Source organism: Lonchura striata, chromosome 13 (assembly GCF_050655825.1).
Source record: "Lonchura striata isolate lonStrDom1 chromosome 13, ASM5065582v1, whole genome shotgun sequence".
NCBI lineage: Eukaryota > Metazoa > Chordata > Aves > Passeriformes > Estrildidae > Lonchura > Lonchura striata.
Genome location: NC_140715.1, coordinates 13,687,458 through 13,711,089, shown reverse-complemented (window position 1 = coordinate 13,711,089; position 23,632 = coordinate 13,687,458). Strand labels below are relative to the sequence as shown.

The window sequence follows — 23,632 nt, the reverse complement described above, 5'->3', positions numbered from 1 at the left end:
AGCTGCCACCCATGGCTGCACAGACACAAAAGGCCCAAATACACCTTTCAGGATCTTTAACAGTTCCAAACACAGTTTACAGCCAGGTGGAGTTTCACTACTGTAAAAAACACAGCTATGCTTTATGCACTGATAAGCAGGTAGCTGTATTTTTCCTCCAAGACTTGAAAAATAAGAGCAATTCTAAGGTCAAACTGAGGCACCCAAGCCAGAAAGTAGGATAAAAAGTAACTTGTCTATCCATTTTGGAAAGTCTTCATTTATTGTAGCGATTATTTAAAGCATACACTATGGTATCAAAAAAAAGCCATAACATGCAGACAGGACTTTTTCAGGAGATTTAGCAGAAGCAAATGTAGATTTACAATTAGCTTTAATATGCTATTTAAAAGCTGATAGCAGATCTCAAGTTCACGTTTGATGCTTTGAAAGAACATGTATGCACAGGGATTGTTTGGGAATTTAAGGCAATTTGCATATTAAGATAAAAAACCATTAGATTAATTAGATTATGTTGTGCTCAAAACATTAGCTGAATTGAAACCATTTACATATACTTCATCTCAAAGGACTGAGAGTCATAAATAGCAGCTGCTCCTTGATAAAAATACAGTCCTGAGAACAAGCTAGTAGCAATGCTTAAGCTATGACATCTTCCGTGTCAGAGTATAAGCTATTTTTACAATAAGGAGCAGTATTGACCAGGTGTTCAACAGGCAAAGGCATTCTAAACATGCAATAGCTCCCAACAGAAGTCTGAAATTACTTCCAGTATCTTGCTTACAATAGTTTATTTGTACACTGCAGAGAGATCAAGAAATCCTGCTATGCATTTGTGATCACTAATATTTCAAACACAACAACCAAGGGATACAACATAAGGACAGGCAGCAAAAGGTGTTTTACAAAAAAAAAATACCAAACCCAAAACAAGAGTCGTTTAGTAATTGGTTAGATTGTTTGCAAGGTAATTGGAACACTCTTCCCCCCACAACCCCTGGGAACTATTCCACACACTATACCTATCATATGACCAAACAACACTGGAGTGTTTAAGTTCAGTGCAAGAAGAATAATTTCATGACATTTAATTTCATTCTAAACAAAGGCAAAAGTTTATCTACATAGACATCCAAATGCAAACATATTTGGTACAGTGTAATGAATTACATCCATCTCACCCTCAGAGGTAATGCTCTTGTAGTGCTCTCCTGCATTCCACACACAAAAAAAAAAGTGTTTGAAACAGTGTAGTATGGTAGACTCAACACTTTAAAAAAATTTATTCAGCTGAATTGGAATTTCCTAACATTCACAATATAATTTAGAATGCAGTTGTTACATGAAGAGCAGATAAAAGGACTAAAAACAGTTTCACATACCAGTTAAGAGATTCCACATGCTCCTTCCCCACCTACAATACTGACATCTTGGTTGTGTTTTTTTTTTTTTTCCTTAACAAATACTCAGTTCAACTTGTCTACCTGCCTACCTCCCCCATTTCTACAGCAGACATACAGTGACAACAGTGAGAGGATATGGGACACTGTCTTATTCAGTGTTTGGACCCTGGAAAGGAGCAGGCCTAGCTATGAAATTGAGTTGGACAATGAGCTGAATACGAAGTGCTTCAGCAACTGAGGCAAAGCTGCTCTCAGGAAGAGCTGTATCGTCAGAGAGGAAAACACCGGTGGCTGAACAGAGGGCTAAGGGGGAAGTAGCCTAACCACACCTCCCCAGCAACGCTCAGCTTTACAAAAAGAACTTTACAAAAAGAACAAATAAACTTGGTTGTCTGCAAGCTCTGCAGGATTAAATACCACATTATGATGACCCACTCCAAATCCTAGATCGTTTGTCAACATTTAACAGGGCTTTAGCCATGCACAGTATGCATATATTTTATAGACTGCCTAACCCCTTCCTTCCACCCCTTCTTCCTCTTTCCCCTCCCCCCAAAAGAATGAAATTGATTGATAACAGTTTCACTACTAGTTTCCCCATACATCTCCCCCCAGCTGTCTTTTCTTTTGAGGGCAGGGGTGTTGTCAAATGCATTGACAACTTTTCTTCGAACAATTACCAAATTTTCAGGGTATAAAGACACTGGTGCATTTAGGAATTTACACATTTGTAAAAAAAAACTAGTTATAAAACTGCATTTTTATCACCTAGCACTTTCAAGATTCATTGTTATATTTCACTAATTAATATATTAAATTAAGCCAAGGTTTGAGACTGGAAAAATTCTACCAATCTACTTAAGAACAGAAAAGAATATTTAAAACCAAAACTGAAAAGGTTAGTTATGTTACATTCCAAAATCCACAGCCCATTATATTAAATGCTTTCTTTCTACAGGAATGATGCTCTTTAAAACAGATGATTGCAAATATTTTACTGCTAGACACTCCATTACATTGGATCGTGTGACTGGAACCTGTGGATGGTGAAATCTTGAGGTTTGTCCAAGTTTCAATGTAAGGTGTCCAAGGTCCTCTCCCAGAACCATGTTTGAAAACAACAACAAAAAAAAAGAAATCACAGATCAAGTTCTTATGACTTTTTTCAATCTTTCCTTGGCTTTCTGTTTCTGGGTGATCTATTCACAGTTTCCTCCTCCTGCAAGAAAGTAATTTGGGTAAATTACTTTAAATTACTTTGTGTAAATTATTCAATAAAATAAAACCTAATTACACCCTTCGTAACCATTTTGAGAAAATCAATGAAAAATAAACCACTTTCACGTCTACATCAGAATTTAGTTTTTGAAAGGACATACTGCTGAAAGTGCTGTGTGCCAAACAGGCAAATTCTTTGTTTTCACAATAGATGTACACCATTTGTTGGGACTGCTCAACAGCTTCTGCTGCTGGAAGAATCCTTTAACTTCAAGCAACACTCCACCCATTTTTCAGTCATTGTGTCAGTGTGGAGCACTTAAGGTCACATCCTGACTGCACTCAAAGCTGAGTAAGCCTTTTGCCTCAAGAAGCTACCTTCCAACAGTCCCACTCCCCTCTCAAGGCAGGGTCTACAGCAGTGCCTTTAGCAGGGTGCCCAAGCCAATTCAAGTCTGCCACAGCAATTCCTATTCTTCAGGAAGTTTTCTAAAAGTTCTGAACTGGGTGGGAGGGTCATATGAGCCTGGTTAAAAGTTAACATTGTAGTAAGGCCTGTTCTACATAAGCTATGAAAGAAAATGCATATGCTTCCTTCAAAGAAGGAAGCTAAAATTAAGCTTTCATCACTCTTACCTCTGATGCAGGTTTCCTGTCTTCCTCCTCCTCCTCTTCTTCCTCCTCTTGACTAGCACTTCCTAGATCAGCATCACTTTTCTGCTTCTCTTCAAGGGGAAATGGGGAAAAAAAAAAAAAAAAATCATTCTCCTTCTTGACTTATATTCCGTTCACCATTAGCTTTATTTCATATCTGCCAATCCTGCTGGTTTATTATATCAGGGAGAACATAATTCAAGATTATCTAGTTTACCTACCAAGTTTTTCCTCATTTGCATCTTCCTCTTCCTCCTCCTCTTCTTTTTCCCCTTTATCTTTTTCTTCTTCTTTCTCATCATCCACCACATCAGGCTGAGGAGCATCAGTCTTCTTGTATTCTGCAGCACTTGGCTGCTTCTGAAAGGCAATGACAAGCCCAAGCAATTATTTGTGACATTCAGGCACATTTTACTGAACGTCCTTTTAAACATGAGGCTAATTATCAGAGGAAATGCATTACCTTCCCAGAACAGCAGAAAAGGACAACAAGGAACACTGGCAAAGCCACAGTTAGGATGTAGACTACCCAAAGCCAGGGACGCTCCTCAGCAGCTGCCATCATCTGGCCCACAACACCAGGCTGTAAGACCAAAAGAACTGTCAAATTCCACCCCTTACAGCAAGTTGTAGCAGCTAAATTTAAGCTACAGAATTTTCAAATAGGCTTTTTGCAACTTTAAACATTGTATTTCAGACCTCAAAAAAAAAAAAAAGCTAACCTGCACAAGTACTTTTACCATAGTTTACAAATTAAGAACTAGGCTAAACAGTCCAAATATCAGAGCAAAAACTCAGAAGAGAGCAGTGAGTACTCTTAGTTACTTATAGCAACCACTAACAGTATAATTATGAACTGAGGCTCCCACCTGGCTTAGCAAAACCCTCAACCTTAGCACATACAGGTATATATTGACAAAGGCTGAGAGAAGCAGAGATGCTTCTACTGTTTCACTCCGCAGCACAGAATTAAACCCTCCTCTCTCACCTCTGCAGCACCATCAGCTGCCTTTTTCAGTCCCCATCCATCACTGGCCCAATCATCAGCCACAGCTCTTTCAGTACAGATTATAAAGTTGTCAAAAAAAATATCAGATGTCATGGACCATAACTCAAGTCCAACAGCACTGAAGGGAGTCATCTTGAAAGGTTCCAAGTCTTCAAAAAAATCTGGGTTTGGGATCTTTCTAGGTTTCCATATACCCTAGAAAAGACAAAAGACATTCAAGCCTCATCTATTGACATCTAGAAGACAAATTTTAGTTTTCAGCCCATTATGAATGGAGAGATACAACAATTCATTGCACTTCATTACAACATCTACAGCTGCAACTCATCAGTCTTTGGGAATCAATACAATGAAGTGATGCCTGGTAAGAAAGCACTTTGAATCTGTCCACTTGAAATACAGCACAATCATGACTGCACTTGAATTTCTAATTACATCTGCTAAATCTAAATCATTCTGCTTTTTGTAAGGCAGATGCTTTATTGGCCATCAGCTTAAGCAATGAAAACACAAACCTGATAGTTCACATTATCAATCATAGGAGGCTTCCATTTCCCTTTGTAGTTTGGATTGTCAATCATTGGGCGCTGCCAAGTGCCACAGCCAGGAGCTGTCTCACATTTAGGATTTGCAATCTGAGGTGCCTCCCATTCACCATCCATATCTTCATCCCTGAAAAGGCAAATTCAGTTTTGAAGTCTACTCCTTGCCTTCATACAGAATAACGCTCAGACAATGTCTGATTTCTGGGGAAATCTAAATTCCTACCACTAAATGAAGACACTGAAGCTTTGAACAGCATAAGTCTGTAGAGAAATATACTGCAGAAGGAGCCAGGATTTCAAAGACTAACTGTGAAGCACAGAAGATCAACAAAAGCCAGTCTCGGAGCACAGTCTCCCCCACTACCCCTTCCAAGTAGGTTTTACTTCAAGGTGAACATCCCTGCCCTGTTTTGCTTACAGTCACAGAAGAGTTGAAAAGTGCAGAGACGAATGCAGAACATGAGTCCTCAGACCACTGCCTTCTACTTTTGAAGAAAAATAGCCTGAACAGCAACTTTGTCAGCAAGTAACAATGAACTGCAAACATCAGTACCAAAGTCATTATAAAATTGCTGCCACTTGCAAAAGGTAGCAAACTTACCAATCTTCAGGTTTCTCAGCATCAGGGTCTGCTACATATTCTGGCTCATCATCCAGCCAGCCCTCTGGTTTCACAGCGTTTTCATCCGCGATCTTTGCAGGCGCATCCTCATCCCTTGAGGGCAGAGCATTATGTGTTAACATACACAACACCTAAGTTCTTAAGCCCAAGGCATGATTCTACAGATTCTGAAGAAGCCCACTGCTCTAGACAGCCAGCCACCTTTCCTTCTGTCAGAGTCACTCCAGGATTTCAGAAAGGAATTGCTTTGCAATCCTAACACGTGCCTCATGGCATATCAAGGTGCCAACAGCAAAGTACTACTAATTTTCTAAAAACTAATCTAGGAGGGGCATACTACAGCAAATGCCATTTCTTAGCAGCAGCTGCAAAAACACATTTGTGCTTGAAATAGAGTTTATGATTAACAAAGCACAGGTACAAAGCCAGAAAAGGCAGGATCAGTTTCTGATTTAGGGAGTCAGGTTCTTCAGTTACCTTATCTATACACTACACAAACAACTACAAAGATCCTTCAGTTATACCTTCTGCAGCTCATCAGGGATGAAAGCAACAGGTAGCATAGGTACTTCTGCAGGGACAGGAGCACTAAACAGAAATTCCCAGAGGATGCGGGACCTCTCTGCCTTTGCCTACTGAAGTGCTGTTAAGATGCCTAAACTGACAATGTTTTGATTATAAGGGCGAGACTCAACACCTTCTTTAAGTCATTTGAGAAAGACTTTTTGATCAGGACAAAATTATTGGGCTCAATTATTCCCTCAATTCCACCCTTCCAACACCTTACCAGTCATCTGGTTTAACAGCATCTGGATCTGGGATTTTTGGTCTCTCATCCCAATCCTCAGGCTTCTGGTCATTTGGGTCCTCAATCTCTCGAGGTGGATTCACAGGAGGTGACATATCATTTAGCAAATTCCCACTGTTGACAACTGTTTGATCAACCAGTATCTCAAAACTATTGTCAGGATTCAAGACTGAAAGGAAAAAAGTTGATGTAGTCATTGCATGTACTATACAAAGCATTAACATACACAACACCTAAGTTCTTAAGCCCAAGGCATGATTCTACAGACTCTGAAGAAGCCCACTGGGTTACCATTAAAAGCTACCACCTACCCATCAACTGCTTTAAAGAACTACTAAGAACCTTTCTCCTTACACCAAAGTGCAACTAGTGATGATGCACCACATCTCACCCTGTGAGAAGGCAGACTCTTGGCAGAAGTCCTACGTGTGTTAAAAGCATGTAGGTTTGTAAAGTGATTTAGCTGTTACCACAACAAGTTGACTTTGGCACAGGAAGTATTGCTTTAGTAGTAAGAATGTATATACTCATCTTCTACTCCAGACTAAGACTTCCTACTACTGACCAACAGGATTTTAATCTCATTTCTTTATCTACTGCTGTCTCTGTAGTAGGAAAAGATAGAGACACTCCTAAATACTTCCGTAAAGATTTCAATCATAGCTAATATACCAGACACTGTTTCAAGAACTCCTGAGTTTCTCTTGTACATGAAAGCAGAAAAAAACACACAAAACTAAAACAATGATGCCTCTACATTTAAAACTTAGTGTACCACATGTTACCCAGAGGCAGCATTCCAGCAGTGTATACACACTGATCATTATTTCAAATATACTTAGCTCAAGTTACTTACAACTGCTCTGAAATTCAGTTCTCCTTTAAGTATTAAGTTCAAGTTGCATGACCTTTCTTACATGAATCAAGACTTCCTGGAAGCATGAAATAAACCTTTGCACAATCAGTTTTGCACTGGAAGCTTTCAAGTGGTTTTTAGTTGTATGGGGCATTGGCACAAATATTCACCTGTTCATCTGGCTCACTTTGAGCTTCTGGTGAAGCAGATGTAGTAATTATTAATATGCATAGTTAGCAGTCACCATACCTAGAGTATAAAGATGAGTCTTCTTATCAGTAAAGTAAGTCTTCAGATCTGCATCTGGACGCTTTGCATGCTTTTCCTCGTATTTACCAGTCTTTGGGTTTTTGTGCCGGAAGATGAAGTGCAATTTATAGTCCTCTCCACATTTGTCAGGGCCAAACATTATTGTATATGGAGTTTTGTCATGGAACTGATCCTATAAAACAACACAATACCTCACTCCATTATCTTGAAATACAGCTTAAGTCATTGTCTGGCCTAAGAATTCCCAATTCATTAAAAACTATTGTGCAACTTGAATATCAAACCCACAAAGTCTCCAAACTAAATCATATGTTCCTCATATAAGCCTCCAGAAAAAATAACGTGCTAAGAACTATCCCAGCTATTTAATTTTGCACCTTTGGGCTCCACTTTCCACATGGAAAACACCAGCTATTCAGGTGTTATCCAAAATATTAATGTGATACCTCCAATGTTTACAACAAAGTATTTTAAAAGCTATCAATTAGAAGTATCACCTACTGGCAATAATGAAAGGCTAGCAAAGCCACTGAGTTCCTTTCACACAAAGTGATAAGCAGCACTAAAAGTGAAGCCAAACTGCATTTAGTCTACACTTATGAACTGGGGTATGCCTCAGTCTAAGCTCTAACTGCATATAATCATCATTGGACTCTGCAAGTCTATTGGTTCTTGCTAATGTTATCTGAAAATTCAATGCACATATGAAAATGATTAGGCAGCCAAGTTGTGTTCTGGGTGTTTGTAGTTGTTTTGGAGTTTAATAGTTTAGAAACTTTGTATCAATAATACAACCCCAAAGAGACTGCAGAAAGAACGAAGAAGGATAGATAACAAGTCATAAAAGGTACATCTTATAAAGTCTAGGAAAACGGCTAAAGAAAACCCATAGGCTACAAGAGCATACACAAGGTTACCCAGCAGTTCAGTTTTGTCTGAACAGGCTAAACCACTTCAATGAGAGGACAAAATGCAGTTCTTAGGCCTTAGGAGCTGGCCACACTCCTAAGCACCTCCTGTTTGGTCCTAGAGCCCAGGAAAATCTGAAGTACTGCAGAGTTTGGCAAAGCTCTACAACTGCTCAGCTATTAGGGAACTTGTTTCCACTCAAGGGGCCGACACATTTCAGTACTTAGCCTCTCCACCTGAAAGCACTGGGAAAACGCTGAGTGCAAAGTACTTGGGCAATCAGGCCCCACTGCCTCCACTAAAAGGGTTTCTTCAGGAAGAAGCAAAGTGAAAAAACTTCAAGTTCTTTCACAGCTAATACCCAAAAGTAGTAGCATTACTCACCAGGTTCAACTCAGGGGTTTTTGAAAGCAATTTCACATAGGCCCCACCACACTCTATTCCATTTTGGAAATTTACTTCATACCTAATTTTAGTTTTGGATAGAAGAGGGGAGAGCACATGTTATACATGAGGAAAAATTATTTTTATAATACACAATTACAATTTTGTCAGTACAAAGTAACACTTTTCTTGTTGTTTGCTTTAAATCACTTACCCAGTGAATATTAAAGATACCATCATATAGATACATAAAGATATAAGGACAAAAAAAAAATATTCACAAGAGCCTGAGAAATAGTTTTAAAAACTATAGATTTAGAAGAATTAACCTGACAGAAAATATTAAAGAAATTGAGTGCTGGCCTAGGCAATAATGACCTAGAAGTAGAGAAGAGGAAGAAAAAGCTTTCTAGTATGTGACACTTCAACAGGAATTGAGGTAAACCAATTATTTTCTCCATAACTACTATGGTAGACAGACAACTCAATTTGCAAAACTACAAAGCAAGAACAATTGGATTTTAGGAGAAGCCCCTTTAGGGTTAAAAGCATACTACAGTATTTTAGGGATGCCAAGGAGCCTGAAAAAGGCAAAACATCTCTGTCAGGAATAAGCTAAGTATGCTTGATCCCCTCACAATGCCAGCAGCTGGAGTGGATGACCACTGGGCTTTATTTTTAGCCTTGTATTTTGAGCCAAAACTAAACAGTGCAAAGCAAAGTGACCAATTAATTATCTTCTGGAAATACAAATTAATTTACTCTTTGTTTAAAATTGAAAACCTCATTAATAGTGCTCAATTCAACTGTTCTCACTGAATTACATTTTCCCCCTGAATTGCTAGTCTAACACAGATGCAAGTAGATTCTTCTACAACAGTTGTGACCTATGTAAGGTGTTTGTCTTCCATGGCAAATGAACTAAGACACAGGAAGAAGTAAACAAATGCATCCACCTCCCCTCAAAAACAGGGGGCAGTTTACTGTACAAGAAAGTGCACTGACCTACTTACAGACCAGCATTTGTTCAAAAGGACAAGCACTTCCACAATTAGCAGTACAAAAGTCAGCTGCCTGACCTTGTTACTACAACTAAATCAAGCAAACTGAAGCCACAAGACAGGTTACCAAGTCTAGTTTGCAAAGACTTAGACTTCTTCCTTTTCCAGGCTTCAGAAGGACCTATGCTGTAACTAACTCCTCACTTTTGGAGCCTGGGTTACTATTTTACTCTTACTCAAAACAGTGTCATAATATGTTACAGCATCTTGTGTCATCTAGACCCTCAGTCAACAAAAGGTCAGCATACTGTCATGTCACCCTGGAATCAACAGAACACCAAATTATTCTTTACTTACTGTATAATAAGGGGTTTGGTATCAAACACAAATGGCTTGGAAAGTTTGGATGAAATTGCATGATGCTTGGCTCGGGTTACCATTACAAGCCCTTTGTCTCCTGGAAGTTTTGTTTCCTTCATGTCTTGGACTTCCCACTTACCTGGGGAGGAAATTGACCAAATGCTCATTTATCTTAAAATTTCAGAGAGGACATTTTGTTTAAATCAGAACAACATTTTATATTATTAGCCAGGTATATAAACATCCCTCTCATTTTCTTCAGTGAATATAATTTTAGCTGAGAAACAGAAAATAAAGACTTGCACCTCTTTTTCATACATGACAAACAGCATCAGAAACATTTATCATCCAAAACCTGGGTTGGACTCACCATCATATTTGGCAATCTCATCATCTGTATCATCTTTCTTGGCTCTGGAAAGGACCCATCTAGAAGACAGGCATCCAATGGTTGGAAAACCGTATTTCCCCCCCTCCACCACACACACACTAAAAATCCTGCCCTTAATATAAGGTAGCCCTTGCTATCTCGTGACTACACCCTGGTATCTTGAATCCCTGAAGAGCTCTGTTCCCAAGCCCACCAATTTTTCTGTGTTTGTCACTCCCACCCAAGGCAGTATCATGGCCTCATGAGCAAGTACCTCACAAGTTAAGGAAACACTGGTTTAACTCAGCATCTGAACACCTAGCCTCAAGAAGTCATTACTGTAATCCCAATAGGGGCCCTTTGATTCAGTTTTGAATAACACAAGTTCTGCAGAGAAGGTTTCACTTCCTTTCACCAAGATTTTATGTTATTTGCTGTACCAAATCATCCTTCAAATTATACTCACCCATCCAGAGTTCCTTTATCAAAAGATTCCGCAAAATACACTTCACCAGTTGGGACAGGGGGCCTGTAAGTAACCTATTGGAAAAGGGGGGCATTTATGCACCTTTCAAGACACATTCTTTATTCTCCAGAAATACAGGCATATAAAGCTCACACTCCCTCCTACATTCAAGTACAGCTCACCTGGACATTCTTGAAGCATAAACACAGAAATTACATAAATATTGCTTCTTGTGCCAAGTTGTTGTGCTCTTGTCTGCAACTAAAACAAGTATATACCTAACTAGAAATTTTAGCATTAACTCCTGATATTCACATCACAGATTTCAAGGACAGATCTAAGTCATCTGGAAGAACATGGGGGACATGAAAACAGGAACAAAGCAGCCAACCTTAATTCCAAGCCCTACTCCTAGATAACATATTTTATAACATTGTAACAAGTTAAGAAAATAAAGACAACTCTGATCAGACTCACATTAACCAAAACACATTAACTCACATTAACCAAAACACAAGCAGTAATTCAATTGTTAAAGGAAATTCTATGCCAAACCTTTGGAGCTGGAGGAGCACTGCTTGTTTCAGACTTTGACTCTTCTACATCCTCAATACCATCATCCAAGTCATCCTCAATATCAACTACATCATCAGCATCATTGTCTTCATCCGTATCATGTGCCTGGACAGCAAGGATCCCAAGGGCTAGCAGGGTCACACAGAGTAGCCATTTCAGCTCCATGTTCTGAATAAATAAGACAAGGCAAAATGGTCAAGCCAGCACTGCATGCAGAGCAACAGGATGCTTCTCGGTACGAATCCGAGCATCCAAGGCAACAGGTGAAGTGCAAACTTATCTCTCCAGCTCTGTTATTTACAGCATCTGCCTGAGACAGCTCTAAAAGCTAGGGAGGAACACAACATAAAGCTAAGTATTTAATACCAAACAGACATTAACTGAGTGGAGAACCACATGTACACAATCTGCAAATCATGCAGAAGTGTCAATTTTTCTCACACACTGCCACAGGCCACAAGCAGAACAGCAGACATATACATAACACCACAACTTATCTGGCTGTAAAAGCCTAAAAAGAAAACCAATTTCATGCTTTTGAAGGACTTTAAATACACCATGCAGGAACTCAAACTTCCATTCAGTCCAGAAATTGAAATAAAATTTTCTATTTTATGCAAAAATAGTAATTTTTGCAGAGTTCTAAATCTTCATCTCCTGTTCAATATATTTTTTGTCCTTTCAAATGCAAAGCTCTGGTGTTTTCAATAATCAAACCCCTCCCCCAGGTTTTATTGTAGAATTACTGCCAAGTCATTGCTACTACTGGCAGATGCCTATAAGCAGTTGAAGCTCCTGGAAACTGCCACTTGATTCAATTGCCTTACTTCAATCTCTAACTTAACAAGATGACCAAAGAAAGAATAGCTGTTAACTGAAACATTACAGAATTAAAATATCACACCCAAACTAATTCATAAGGTTCTCAGCACACTGTCACATCTAAAACACGAGAGGTATTGGCAAGCTGTAGCTTATAATAGCTTGTAAGTAAAATGGGTTTCAATTTTACTTTCCTCCTAGAAAAACTACAAGATCACTGCATCTTTAGGTTGATACAGAAGGCAACACTCCCAGAATTCTACTCAGTTTTATCTACCCAAAACCCTCACAACAACAACCTGTGCCTTACTCATCTTTTCTTGTTTGAATCCCACTCCAAATTTTCCTCCCAAAAGAAGAGGGATAACTGAGACTGAATTTTTTTTGGAAACAACTATAAAACTAAACATCGCCTCCTCCTTCCCTTACACGCCCCTACCTCATACTATAGCCCTGCAGACTTTCAAACATAACTCAAGCAGAGTTAACAGTGCCTGTAGGGGCTAGGAAACAAACTTTTGACTTTCCAAAGCATGTTTAGGCAACTAAAAGAGTTCACATTCTCAAAAGCTTATCAGCATTATCCAATTTTCCAAGACTATGCTGCACACTAGATCTACCATTCTTAGATTATTCTTTAACTTGCTTCTAATGACAGAGAGGATTTAAAAACTTTAGAACTGTAGTTTTATAACCACAACAAAATTGTATTTTAAAGACTTGAGCTGAGGTCATGTCCAGTTTGTCACTAAAGAAACATGCAATTGCAGCCAGTTTTCCAACAATAGTGATGGCCTTGAGGATTATAGTCCAAATATATGTGCACAGTCCTCCCCCACTCAGTTCAGGCAACTGCACCCAAACACCTCTGAGCCAAAAGGACAATCATTCCAGAAGGAATAGCTGACAAAATCTTCCAAGGGCTGTTATATATGAGCAAAGCTTGTTTGCTTAATGCACAGTGTACAGCCAAAATTGAAAACAGTTTCAGACTTCAAAATAGTTCGTATTAGTGTGAGAATCACAACACAAAACCAAAGACTGAAAATGGTCAAGCAGACATCAGTACCCTTGGAGCTGCAAATTCTTCTTGCACAGATAACATGTTCTTTGAATAAACCCATACCCAGCAGCATAAAAGCAGTACAGAAACAAGAGCCTGAAACTTCATCTGAAAAAAAGATCTTTAGAGCTCTGGATGTGCCCCATGTGACTGAAGCAACCATGGATGAAACAGCACAAAAGCACCTTTCCATGGAAAGGGTTTCATTTTGTCTTACATTACCAATAGGACTTCACTAAATATTTTTTAAATAGAGCTAAATTCAGGAAGATAATACAGTTTTTTAAGTGCTTTCAAATTATCCTATGCAGATAGAATGATCACATCATGATTCGCAAAGTGATAGAACAAAATTAATCTTAAAAATATACCAAGATTAAAAATGAGCCAATTCTTTCCTAAAAGGAGTTTCTGCATCCCTCCTCCCAACCTTGTGCAAAAGGTATTACCAGTTTAGCATGCAAGTAATCCTTTAAGTAATCTCACCAGTAGCCAACCAGCAAGAAAGTTTTGGTGAAAGAATTAAATCATCCCCCACAACTTTCCTGCCAGCACTGACTACATATGTAATAATTACCTACTTCACAATCCCACCTCAACTACAACCCTTTGAAAATATTTGTCTGCAGCAAATGGACTTTGGTAAATGCTCACACCAAGTGGCAAAGGCATGTGGCCTCCAAAATTCTTCTGTCAAAGCATCTTAGTGAAACCAGACAATTCTGCCAGGGACACACAGCAGGGCCAGAAGTCTGCTGCTGCATGCCTGTGCTCATGATACAGCCACAGGTATCTACCCTGTTACACTTTTCATTTAATGCTCTGTCTGAATTTGAGGCCTTGCTCAACCTCATTTCAAGGGAGAAGTATTTAATGGTCAAGTTAGCAAGCAAGCTTCATCACCCACCATCAAAGAAAAAGAAAGATAAAAAGTCTGAAGAGAAGCTAATCCAGTTTCATGTCCTTACCTCTTTACAGTCATTGGCAAGCAGTTGTCACAAGTTTATATCCCTGCAGAAAGCTGCTTAAGACACTTCCTACGTATTAAATCAGTCCCAAATTCAACATAAGCTACCATTCATATACCTTGAGTACAGGCTGGTAGCTTCTTCTGCAACTGCCAGTTTATCATGCCAAACTCCTTATTCTGTTTAAGCTGAAACAATATAAAAAGCTGACTAAATTATAGAAAAAAGGCACTATGTTCTCAGAAGAGCAATTTAAGTGACGCACACATTTTTGATCTTTAAAAAGCTACTTCTATCCATAATGGATGTACTCCTACAGGAAAAAATTTCAAATTCACTTTACACAATCCTTAGGGACACAACATAAACACACTTATGCCCTAGTAAATTAGGTTATTCCTAAATAGAAGAGATGGGGAGAGGGAAAGAGATACAATCACGATTTATATAAAACAGGCATAAATAAACTTTTCACTGGAACATTAAGTTGCTGGCAACTACAGGTATTCAGCTAGCCACCTCAAACATAGTCTAACCTTGAGACACTCTCACCTACTCTATTTTGATCAGACTTCTCCCTTAAAAAGTGTCCAATTTCCAAGCCATTACCATCCTTAGCCATTTTTTACTCTGCCTTCACCTCCCTTCTTTAGGTCAAACTGTGCAGTATTTCTGAAGGTTGGTGTATTTCTGATCATGCAATTGCCAAAAGCCATTAACACAGGAACACTTTCATAACAGGTGAGAGCTTCTGATGTCTCCACTCTACTTCAGTGTAACCATCACTTTCACCATAACAAATTTCAAGTCAGAGATAACTCTATGTACTTTTTTTTTTTAATAAGGTCTTCAATCACTTACAGACATTGGCAGACACCACTCAGATTGACAGGAATACTACTGCAATGCCAAAGTTTGAGACTGTCAGTGTTACAGATTACTTGTTCTCTGCACACACCCATGGCCAGCTTCTACCCCAGAAAACTTCAGAGCTGACACATTTAAGCACTGTGCACCTGATTGTCAAAAGGCTGAAACATTTTACCCCAGTATTTCTAAGATCTATAGCAGAGTGCAGGAAACAGTCTTGTGGAACATCTGCACTACAGACTTTACTTTTTAATAAAGTAAAATCAAAACCACATTGGAGTGGGATTCAGAAAGAGAATCAGCATCTTGCCCCAAAAGCACAACTCCTACCATGCAGGACTAAGTGATTGCTACCTTTGGAGTTCAAGGCTTTCAAAAAAGTCATGCATCTTCAAAGATTTTTATTTAGAATTCCCCTTTTTCAGGGCATAAAGGATAAATTTCTTTATTATTGGTACAACACTGGAAGCACTCATACAACAGACAGCTGCCACTACTCTCCCTAACATACATGTCCCCCGGAAGAGAGTGAAATTGCCCATAGAAAGGATCTTCAAGTCCTCTGCTATCAATCTTCCAGAACATACTGTTTAGTAACTTCCCTGTCAGGTCAAACAGAGCCTGCAAAACCAGTTTAATAATCTCCTTGGTTACTAATCTATTTCAGTGGTTCATCAAGCCAGTTCTTAATACAGCATATTTCAGAATGTATTACTACATTTGAATGGCTACTGGCTAGCTGGTTTACTACTTAACTCTTTAAAAAAAAATTAATTAAGGAGTCAGATTAAACAGGTCTTATGAAAGTAAGTCACTTACTACAAACTACACCTAGGCAATTTAACCAGATGAGCATCAATGGTTTCTCTTTCAGCAGTACCTGAAGTCTCAGCTGAGTGACTTCAGCAAAGGAAGAACAAAACCCGCTAGCAAAGTCCTGTGCTCCCAACCCTGGGTTTCAGTGTGGTATTCATAGCAGAAGCACGTCAATGAAAACAAGCACAACGCCTCATGCAAGGCAAGAATTAGAGAAGAAAAATTTAAAGTCAAACATAAAGATGATTCATCACAACACAAAAAAATTGCAAGGAGGCAAGAACAGAAAGGCTGAGACACAGATATACATTTTCCCTCTCAAATGACAGTTCTGTTGGTTTTGAGCAAAGGCTCAGCTACCCTACTTGGTAGTGCACTAATTTCCTAAAGTCAGAATTACTGAAGAGCAGAGGAAATCTCTTTTACATCTCACAATCCCTCTGCCTTCCACATCCTGCCTCCTCTGCAGTGCCTGGGTAACTGTTTACACAGCCTCATGATGAACCAGCCGCTGGTTTAAGATGGCTCGAAGTCCTTCTGCCATGTTATTTTAACCCTGCATCAATACCCCAGGCTAACCCAGCAGCAAAAGCAAAGAGTTGTAGCAGTACCAGTGAAAGTAAGTAGCCAGGGATAGAGGAAATAAAGTTGTTGGCAGCTCAATATCACAGTTTCAAGTGCAGGTCTGTCACCTGTACCTGCCTGATTTCTCTTTAGGCAGATTTGGGGGACAGACACTATGGTGCAGCTGAAAACTGTGTGGCCAAATCCTATAATTTCAACAACTAGTACAGGGCCTCAGCACACCTCAAAAGGGGATATAAAAAAATTATGTTCAGGTTCATACAACAACTCATATAATGCAGACAACACTTTTTCTTCTGAAATAGTTTTTCAGATGGACAACTTCCACTATTGAGAAGGTTCTCCCTTTAACATCATAACTCAATGAACAACAGACAAGGCTAAGGAAAACCATGTTACTAACAAGAGAAGAGAGGCAAGAACTCTCCATGGTGGTCCCTCCTACATTTTTTTTTCTTCAGTAATAAGTGGCTGGGATACACTTCTACATGAGGAAGAAGTCTCCTGGAAAGGATTAGCCAAACCTCTTCTGGACAGCCCCACAAAAAAAAGCTGCCTCCTGTTTGGGCTCTAGAGAGCACAAACCAGGCAAGGGATTAGGTGTGAAAAGGGACAGCAACAAAGCTTGCTTTTAATAGGCATTTCAAATATGCCAGTTTCTAAAAATAATGTACAACAGTGCAGACACAGTACAGAAGCAAAAAGCAGATACCGTTTGTAAGCACAGATATCCTTCCTGCAGAACTGGAAGTCCTTGGAGGGTAAGACAGAACCATGAGGCTTTTTGACCTCATAAAACAGATGGGCTGCTGGGAAAATGATATTAGTGGGGGCAGATCTGGAGGGATCCCAAGATCTTTGAGACCATCACACCTAGAAAACAATTCAAGTTTGTCCTGTTACAGAACTGATTCCAACAAGAACAGGCTGCCACTATGACTACTCCCAGAAGCAGAAAGTCAAAGGCCAGAAAAGGAAGTAAAAGGCAGAGCTAAGTACAAGTCTCAGTGTATTCTCTGTAAAGGATTTATTCATTTACTCAGGGTAAGTGCTACAGCACACCACAAGAGAGGGTTTTCCAATGGAATTTGAAAACTTTCTTACTATTTTACACTAGATTCCCTTCCAAGGAGGGCAGCTGATCCCAAAAAGCAGTTTACATATCATACACAGCCTGCAATGCTGCCTGTAAATTGTATAAGTATCTTCTTCATAATGTTTAGTTAAACTAGAAATACTAGAAGTTAATACAAACACATAGTTTTACTCAGACCTTTTCATAATTTTATTAAGTGTTTTGCATAAGCCCATCAAATACAGCCTAATTAACAATAAAGTGGTCTTTGAAGTCAGTGTGAGCCTAGAGTAATATATATATATACCAACCTATATTTAACCATTATTTTATCTGGATTAGCTCATACATTATTATAGTTCTGCTATCTCTTTGCAGTACTTTAGCAACAACCAAAACCACAACGTGCAAGACTGTCCCACAACACCCATGTGATATGTTTACTTGAGGACGTGAAGTCAACACACTACATTTAGAAATACATTACATGCCTAGAGACCAGTTTTCAGACATCTAACATTCTCTAAATAAGTTCCAGAAAGAGTTTTCCACTATGACCTGCAGAACCTCTGCAGCATTAATTATGTTAAGACTGATTCTTTAGGTCTGGACCTTTACCATTACTACTGCCATTAATACATGTCCACTACCCTTCACAATCAAATCACCTGCAGCATTTCTCTTTCTGTAGCCTAGAAAGTTCTGAACCACAAACCTGCATGTGAAAGTTCACACTTTAGAATAGTACAGATAAGAAAGCAGTGTGCTGTACATGCTTTAATTCAATGGTGTGGGTTTTATTTTTCTTTTAAAAGCACACAATACAATCCTCAGCCAAAAATGAGAAGTCATTTATACACTATTTTAAAGGCACCAAATGCAAACAATATTTGAGGGACAAAAATCAAAGCAGGCATTTCAATGCCTTTAAATTCTCAGATGTTCCTACTGCAGATTCGTCGCCTGCACTTCACCTGTTGGGACTCCAGCCCCTCGCCATAAGCTCCCCCCTTCCAGAGGCTTCTCCTTCCCCTCACACAGCCCCAGCCAGGCCCACGCCGGGCTCTGCACCCACCTCCTGATCTCCCCTGCACGGGGAGCACGTTCAAGATTATTTCCGACATGGAACACGTAGCCAGCTAAAACCTAAACCACGCGCTGCCCACATCTACGTGCGACTCTCGCCTCCCTCCCGGTTCCACCACGCGGCCCTAGCGCCAGGCGCTGCCCGGAGCGGCGCTCCCAGAACTTACCAGAAGAGCCGCCGCTCCCCCCAGGCCGCTCCGAGCCCTGCGGGGGCCGGGCGGGACCCGGCGCCGCCGCCGCAGCCCCGCGCCCGCCCCCGGCCTCAGGGGCCTCCCCAGGCCGTCCCTCCCGCCCTGACTGCGGGGGCTCCCCGCGCCCTCCCACCGCCGCGATGGGGCCGGGACAAGCACGGGCCTCCCACCCCCCAGGGCCCAGCAGCGCCCCGCCGCACGCCCCACGACAGGCCGAGCGCCCCCGCCACCGCGGGCGAGGCCGGCTCCCCCGCGCCGATGTTGCGGAGCCGCAGCGGCTGTGGAGGGAGGGCGCGGCCGGCCGGACACACTCACCGTCCGCCGCCCCGGCCACCGCCGCCGGGCTGCCCTCACCTCCGTCACGTGCCCGCGCGCCCGCCGCCGCCCGCCTATCTGCCGCGCGCCGGCCCCACCCCCGCCTCACGGCGCTCAGCGTCTCCCATTGGCGGACAGCACGCTCGTCCGCCCGCCCAGTCACCGTTTGTGCACTCTGATTGGCTATTATCACCGCCGCTCAGCAGCCGGCCCGCCTCTAGACACGCCCCCAACGGCGCTGCCCTTCGTGGAGCGCTGTCATTGGTTGGCGGGGTTGCAGGAAGTGCCGGCTGATTGGGTGGGCGCGGGCAGGCCGTTGGGATGTGGGCGGGGTCCCAACGGGTGGCGGTCCAGGGGCGCTGCGGGCGGCGGGGGGCGGCAGGGGGCGGGGCCAGCCGCAGCGCCTCGCGCCCTGCCCGCGCCCCCCCATCCCCTCACAGCCTTCACCCTCTGCTCCATAAAATTCCGCTGTGTTAAACAGCAGAGCCATCTTTATGTCTTCTCGTTCTTTAGAAGGGGTGTTCGGGTTTTCTTGCCTATTCAACAAATTCAGTGTATCTGGTGGTCTTTCCCTCTGTTACAAGCCGAGGGTTTAATAAAATAGCGAACAGTGACGCAGACTCCGGCGTATTCGGAATATGGCAGTGCTGCTCAGCAGCTGCTTGCCCAAAGGCCTTGTGCAATTCCGGAACCTTTAACCTGTGCTGTATTTTAAAAAGGAAAGTAACGCAGTTTTGTAGAGGTGAAACACTGTATAAATGTTGAACATTTGTACATCGAATCATTAAAGAAACACAGGGAAATACAGAAAAAAGTGTCCTTGGTGGGCCCATGGGACAGACAGGCTGAAGGAGACGCCGGGTTTGATGGACCATGTGAAGGAGGTCAGGATTAAGCCTGAGGAGTCTCCGTGTCCTGCTGCACACACAGCCGTGTGGGAGGCAGGGAACACGGCCCCACGGTGAGGAAAACAGGCTCTGGTAGCCTGGAAGTTAGAGCACCTTTGTGCTGTCTCCAAGCTGCACCAGCTGAGAGCAGTTCCACAGAAAGCTGGGTCTGAACCACCCTGTTCAAAGCCAGCTCCTGCATGGTCTCTGGGCTGCAGCCTGTTCCAGGAGATAGAAGGTATTCTGCAGGAATAACAAATCCAATATTACTAGAGAAAAGAAAGAAAGAAAAGGGTGGTGGTTTTTTTTTTTTCCTTTGTAAACATAAATCTGTTTTGAGTTGATGCAATGAGTCAGCAGTATAAGTTTCCCCACAGAGAAAATTCCACTGTGTTAGGACAAAGCAAGCAGGGCCTCAGCATTCAGAAATAAGGCTCAGCATAAATGAAATCAGCAAATCCCTGCTTGCACTGAAGTTTGGAATCAAACACATTTTTCCAGAAAGACACCGAGCTGGTTCCTAAACTGCTCTGTTGAGCTATACCCAGACTTAGCAGAAGATGCAGACAGGCAGGGAAACAGTCACAAACAGGCAGCACAGGAGATATCAAATGCTTAAAGAATAACCTAAAAACACTATGGAAAAGTACTTTAAAGAGTAACAAAACAGTATATTTTAGCAAGTGCCCTCCTCAATCTAGAAAAACCCATTTTTCCACCAAATATCTTTCAAGCCTTTTTTTTGAAACAGGTTATTAACTGCAACATGACTGCAGAACAGCATAATACTCCTGCTGAAATCACAGAAGCACCAGGAAGTCAAATACACACACACACACACATGCACACACGTGATTCCCCTTTCTCTCCCACCCTTTCCCAAAAAAGAAAACATTCCTTCCTTTTACAACCTGCTGAATCATGTCACAGGCAGGCAGCCCTGGAGCTGGCTCCTGCCTGTGCTGCTTTGTCATCGAGAAGAAAGGAGCACTGTAAGTTACAAAAAAAAAAAAAAAAAAAAAATCTGCTAAAAGCATATCTTATGTGGGGATTTTCGAGATGTTTGAACTTAGATAAAAGAAATACAGAATGAACACAACAGAGAGATAATCCAGAAGGAAAGCAAAAGGGATGAGTAAAGGAAACAGAAGAAACATGCACAGAGATTTAACTGCTTTGGCAGCTGAGAAGATGGTATTTTTAGACTCTAGAGTGCCAGGGCAGGGAAGGTGAAAGAAAGAGAATGGCAGATACCACATGGCAAACATGACATTGTCAAGGAAAATAATTTTGGTGTGTTCAGGCTTTATTGCAGCAGATCTGCTTTGTCCCACTGACAAACACACAGGAAGTGTGTTGCTCTCTGGCAGTACAGTTAAAAAGGCAGAAATCAGGCAGTGTGGTGAGACTGGCAGAGCCTGAATATGCACACCTCAGAGGTGAGAGGCAATGGTCAGTTTATTAGTGCACTAGACTGTGTGTAATTCTATTTGTGGGAACTTTCTTTTCCTGAGTGTTATCAGACAGAAACGTCATGTGCTTTCCACTGGTATTTTCATAATTCCCTCTAACTTTATCTCCAAAGTGTTCCTCCTTCCTTAATCCCTTCAGGGCATTGCCACATTGCTAGAGTTCTCCTTGCATTTCAAGCACTAGTAGTACATCTTTTCAAACTCATCTCCTCTGGAAAACTGGCAAGAAACGAGTGGAAAATCCAGCAGGTCAGCGTGACAGGAGGGACACCACACTGGCAGAGAGCAGGCAGTCAAGGCAGACAACCAGTGAGAGTACACTGACTTTTGCTCTTTCAAACTTTGAACTGCAGGAGGGGAGGCAAGCTCACATCACTGTACGGAGCAATGTCCATGTGCTCTGGAATGCTTTCCATGGAAAACACATTTTGTTACAAAGACATCTCTGGGGACAATGCTTGAGAGAAGGATGGGAAAAGATGCATGAACATTATCAGAACAGGGGGAGGATAATAATCTTAAAGGGAAATAATGAAGGCCTGCCATTTTCAGAGCTAATAAACATGAATGTAAAAAGTGTTATAAATTAATTGTAATACGATGAAGCAGATAAATAAAAGAAAAAAATCAACAGATAAGTAGTAACTGAGCACTCACACATGGATAGAAAAGACAGGCAGAGAGCACTGAGGTGGAGGAAGACAATCTATCCACCTGAGCCCGTTTTCACAAGCTGGGAAGTGTCCCTGAGAACAGGAACTTTACAGACAACTTCTGGGAAGCAGAAATTCAGAGTCACCCGAGACAAGATAGTAGGTGCAGGTTTAGTCTGGACATAAGGTAGGGAAATCTTGATGGTTGTACACACCTTTTCTGGCTGTCATAAGCATTGCACCAGTTTGCTGGGAACAATCTGGCTTCCACCGTGCCCCTTTCTGCCAGTTCTTTCATGGACCTGGTGTAGATTTGCTTGAGAGCGGCCCTCATATATCCCCAGAACTGTGTCCTCCCTGAGGGTCTCACACTTGAGGCATTTGTATCCAAGCATGGTTGCAACATGTGGACTGGAGTTATTCCCTCACTAGGGAAATACAGGTTACCCTTTGGATTTAAACAGATGAAGGCTTGCCAGAAACAGCAAGAGGCTGCCAACACCGTCCTGTCCTTAGGGCATTAGCAACACCCAAAACCTTTTGCAAAGAAGAAAATGCTCGATCCCCACAGCTCCCTGAGAGGCAGGGCACAGAGAGGGGCTTGAGTGTGATTAGCAGCAAGGCCAAAAGAGAGACACTGTGTTAGAACAGAGTCTTTCCACTTTAGCTCACACGTTTCAGATTCACCAGATCAGAGACTGACAATAGCTGCTCTCCCCCAGCTGCTCATGGATCTGTGATAATTCCTCTACGATAACCTCTTGAGTTGGTACCACCTTGCATGGTACCACTGGGGGCTGTCTGGCTCAGGGATTGTGCTTTGTGTGTTTGGAAGCAGTTGTTTGTTTTGAGGAACAACAAAAAAATCCCAAAAACAACAAAAACCAACCAGACCCAAGAAAGCCCCCAAAAAAACCACAGAAAAACCCTCACAAACTCACAACAAACAAACAAACAGCTCCCCCCATCAAACAAACAAAAATAAACCATTTTTCAGTGGTCAAGTTTCTGAATGTCTTAACTTTCGACAGTTTCATTGGATGTGATTAATGGCAAATGAAATTCCATTCAATCCCAGGGTAAAAGGAAAGTGCTTAATTGGTGTTATTATTATGTAGAGTGAAGAGGGGCAAGATAAGCAAGGAGGAAAGGAAGGAGTGGAAGGAGAAGAAGGAAAGGAAGGAAAAGAAAGGAAAAGGAAGGGAAAAAAAGGAAAGGAAGGAAAGGAAGGGTCTTCTTCTCCCATAACAACATGTGATTGTTACGAGGCACAATGAGGTCCCGTGGCCAGGATTGCCCAGGAGCCCCCAGCCACATCCCACTTGCCCTTTGGCTTCAGGGGACAAGAACTCTTCCAGCCCTGCACAAGAAGCCTGGG

At 41.5% G+C, this 23,632-nt stretch overlaps 1 protein-coding gene across 3 annotated transcripts; it reads right to left on the bottom strand.

Moving 5' to 3' along the window:
• Nucleotides 1-243: 243 nt before the first annotated feature.
• Nucleotides 244-19,322, bottom strand: CANX (calnexin). Of its 3 annotated transcripts, none has more exons than XM_021552287.4 (15): nt 19,282-19,322; nt 11,431-11,619; nt 10,876-10,949; nt 10,410-10,468; nt 10,037-10,178; nt 8,679-8,760; nt 7,365-7,557; nt 6,239-6,428; nt 5,431-5,544; nt 4,800-4,956; nt 4,264-4,479; nt 3,739-3,858; nt 3,497-3,635; nt 3,258-3,346; nt 244-2,622 (listed from the first exon to the last, which is right to left on the bottom strand). In XM_021552287.4, exons 2-15 carry the CDS (start codon nt 11,614-11,616, stop codon nt 2,569-2,571), a joined length of 1,815 nt encoding a protein of 604 aa, XP_021407962.2. In that variant the 5' UTR covers nt 11,617-11,619; nt 19,282-19,322; the 3' UTR covers nt 244-2,568. The 3 variants fall into 3 exon arrangements, with proteins under 3 accessions (XP_021407962.2, XP_021407961.3, XP_085447505.1); XM_021552286.3 differs by having other exon boundaries at nt 19,243-19,292; XM_085591379.1 differs by lacking the exon at nt 19,282-19,322 and adding an exon at nt 18,904-18,969.
• Nucleotides 19,323-23,632: the final 4,310 nt, after the last annotated feature.

Coding starts and splice junctions, on each gene's coding strand:
- CANX (XM_021552287.4), bottom strand. CDS start 11,616: ATGGAGCTGAAATGGCTACTCTGTGTGACCCTGCTAGCCCTTGGGATC. Junction 7,558..8,678: donor AAACCCCTGAGTTGAACCTG/GTGAGTAATGCT, acceptor GTTGTTTTATAG/GATCAGTTCCATGACAAAAC. Junction 2,623..3,257: donor ACAGGAAACCTGCATCAGAG/GTAAGAGTGATG, acceptor ACTTTCTTGCAG/GAGGAGGAAACTGTGAATAG.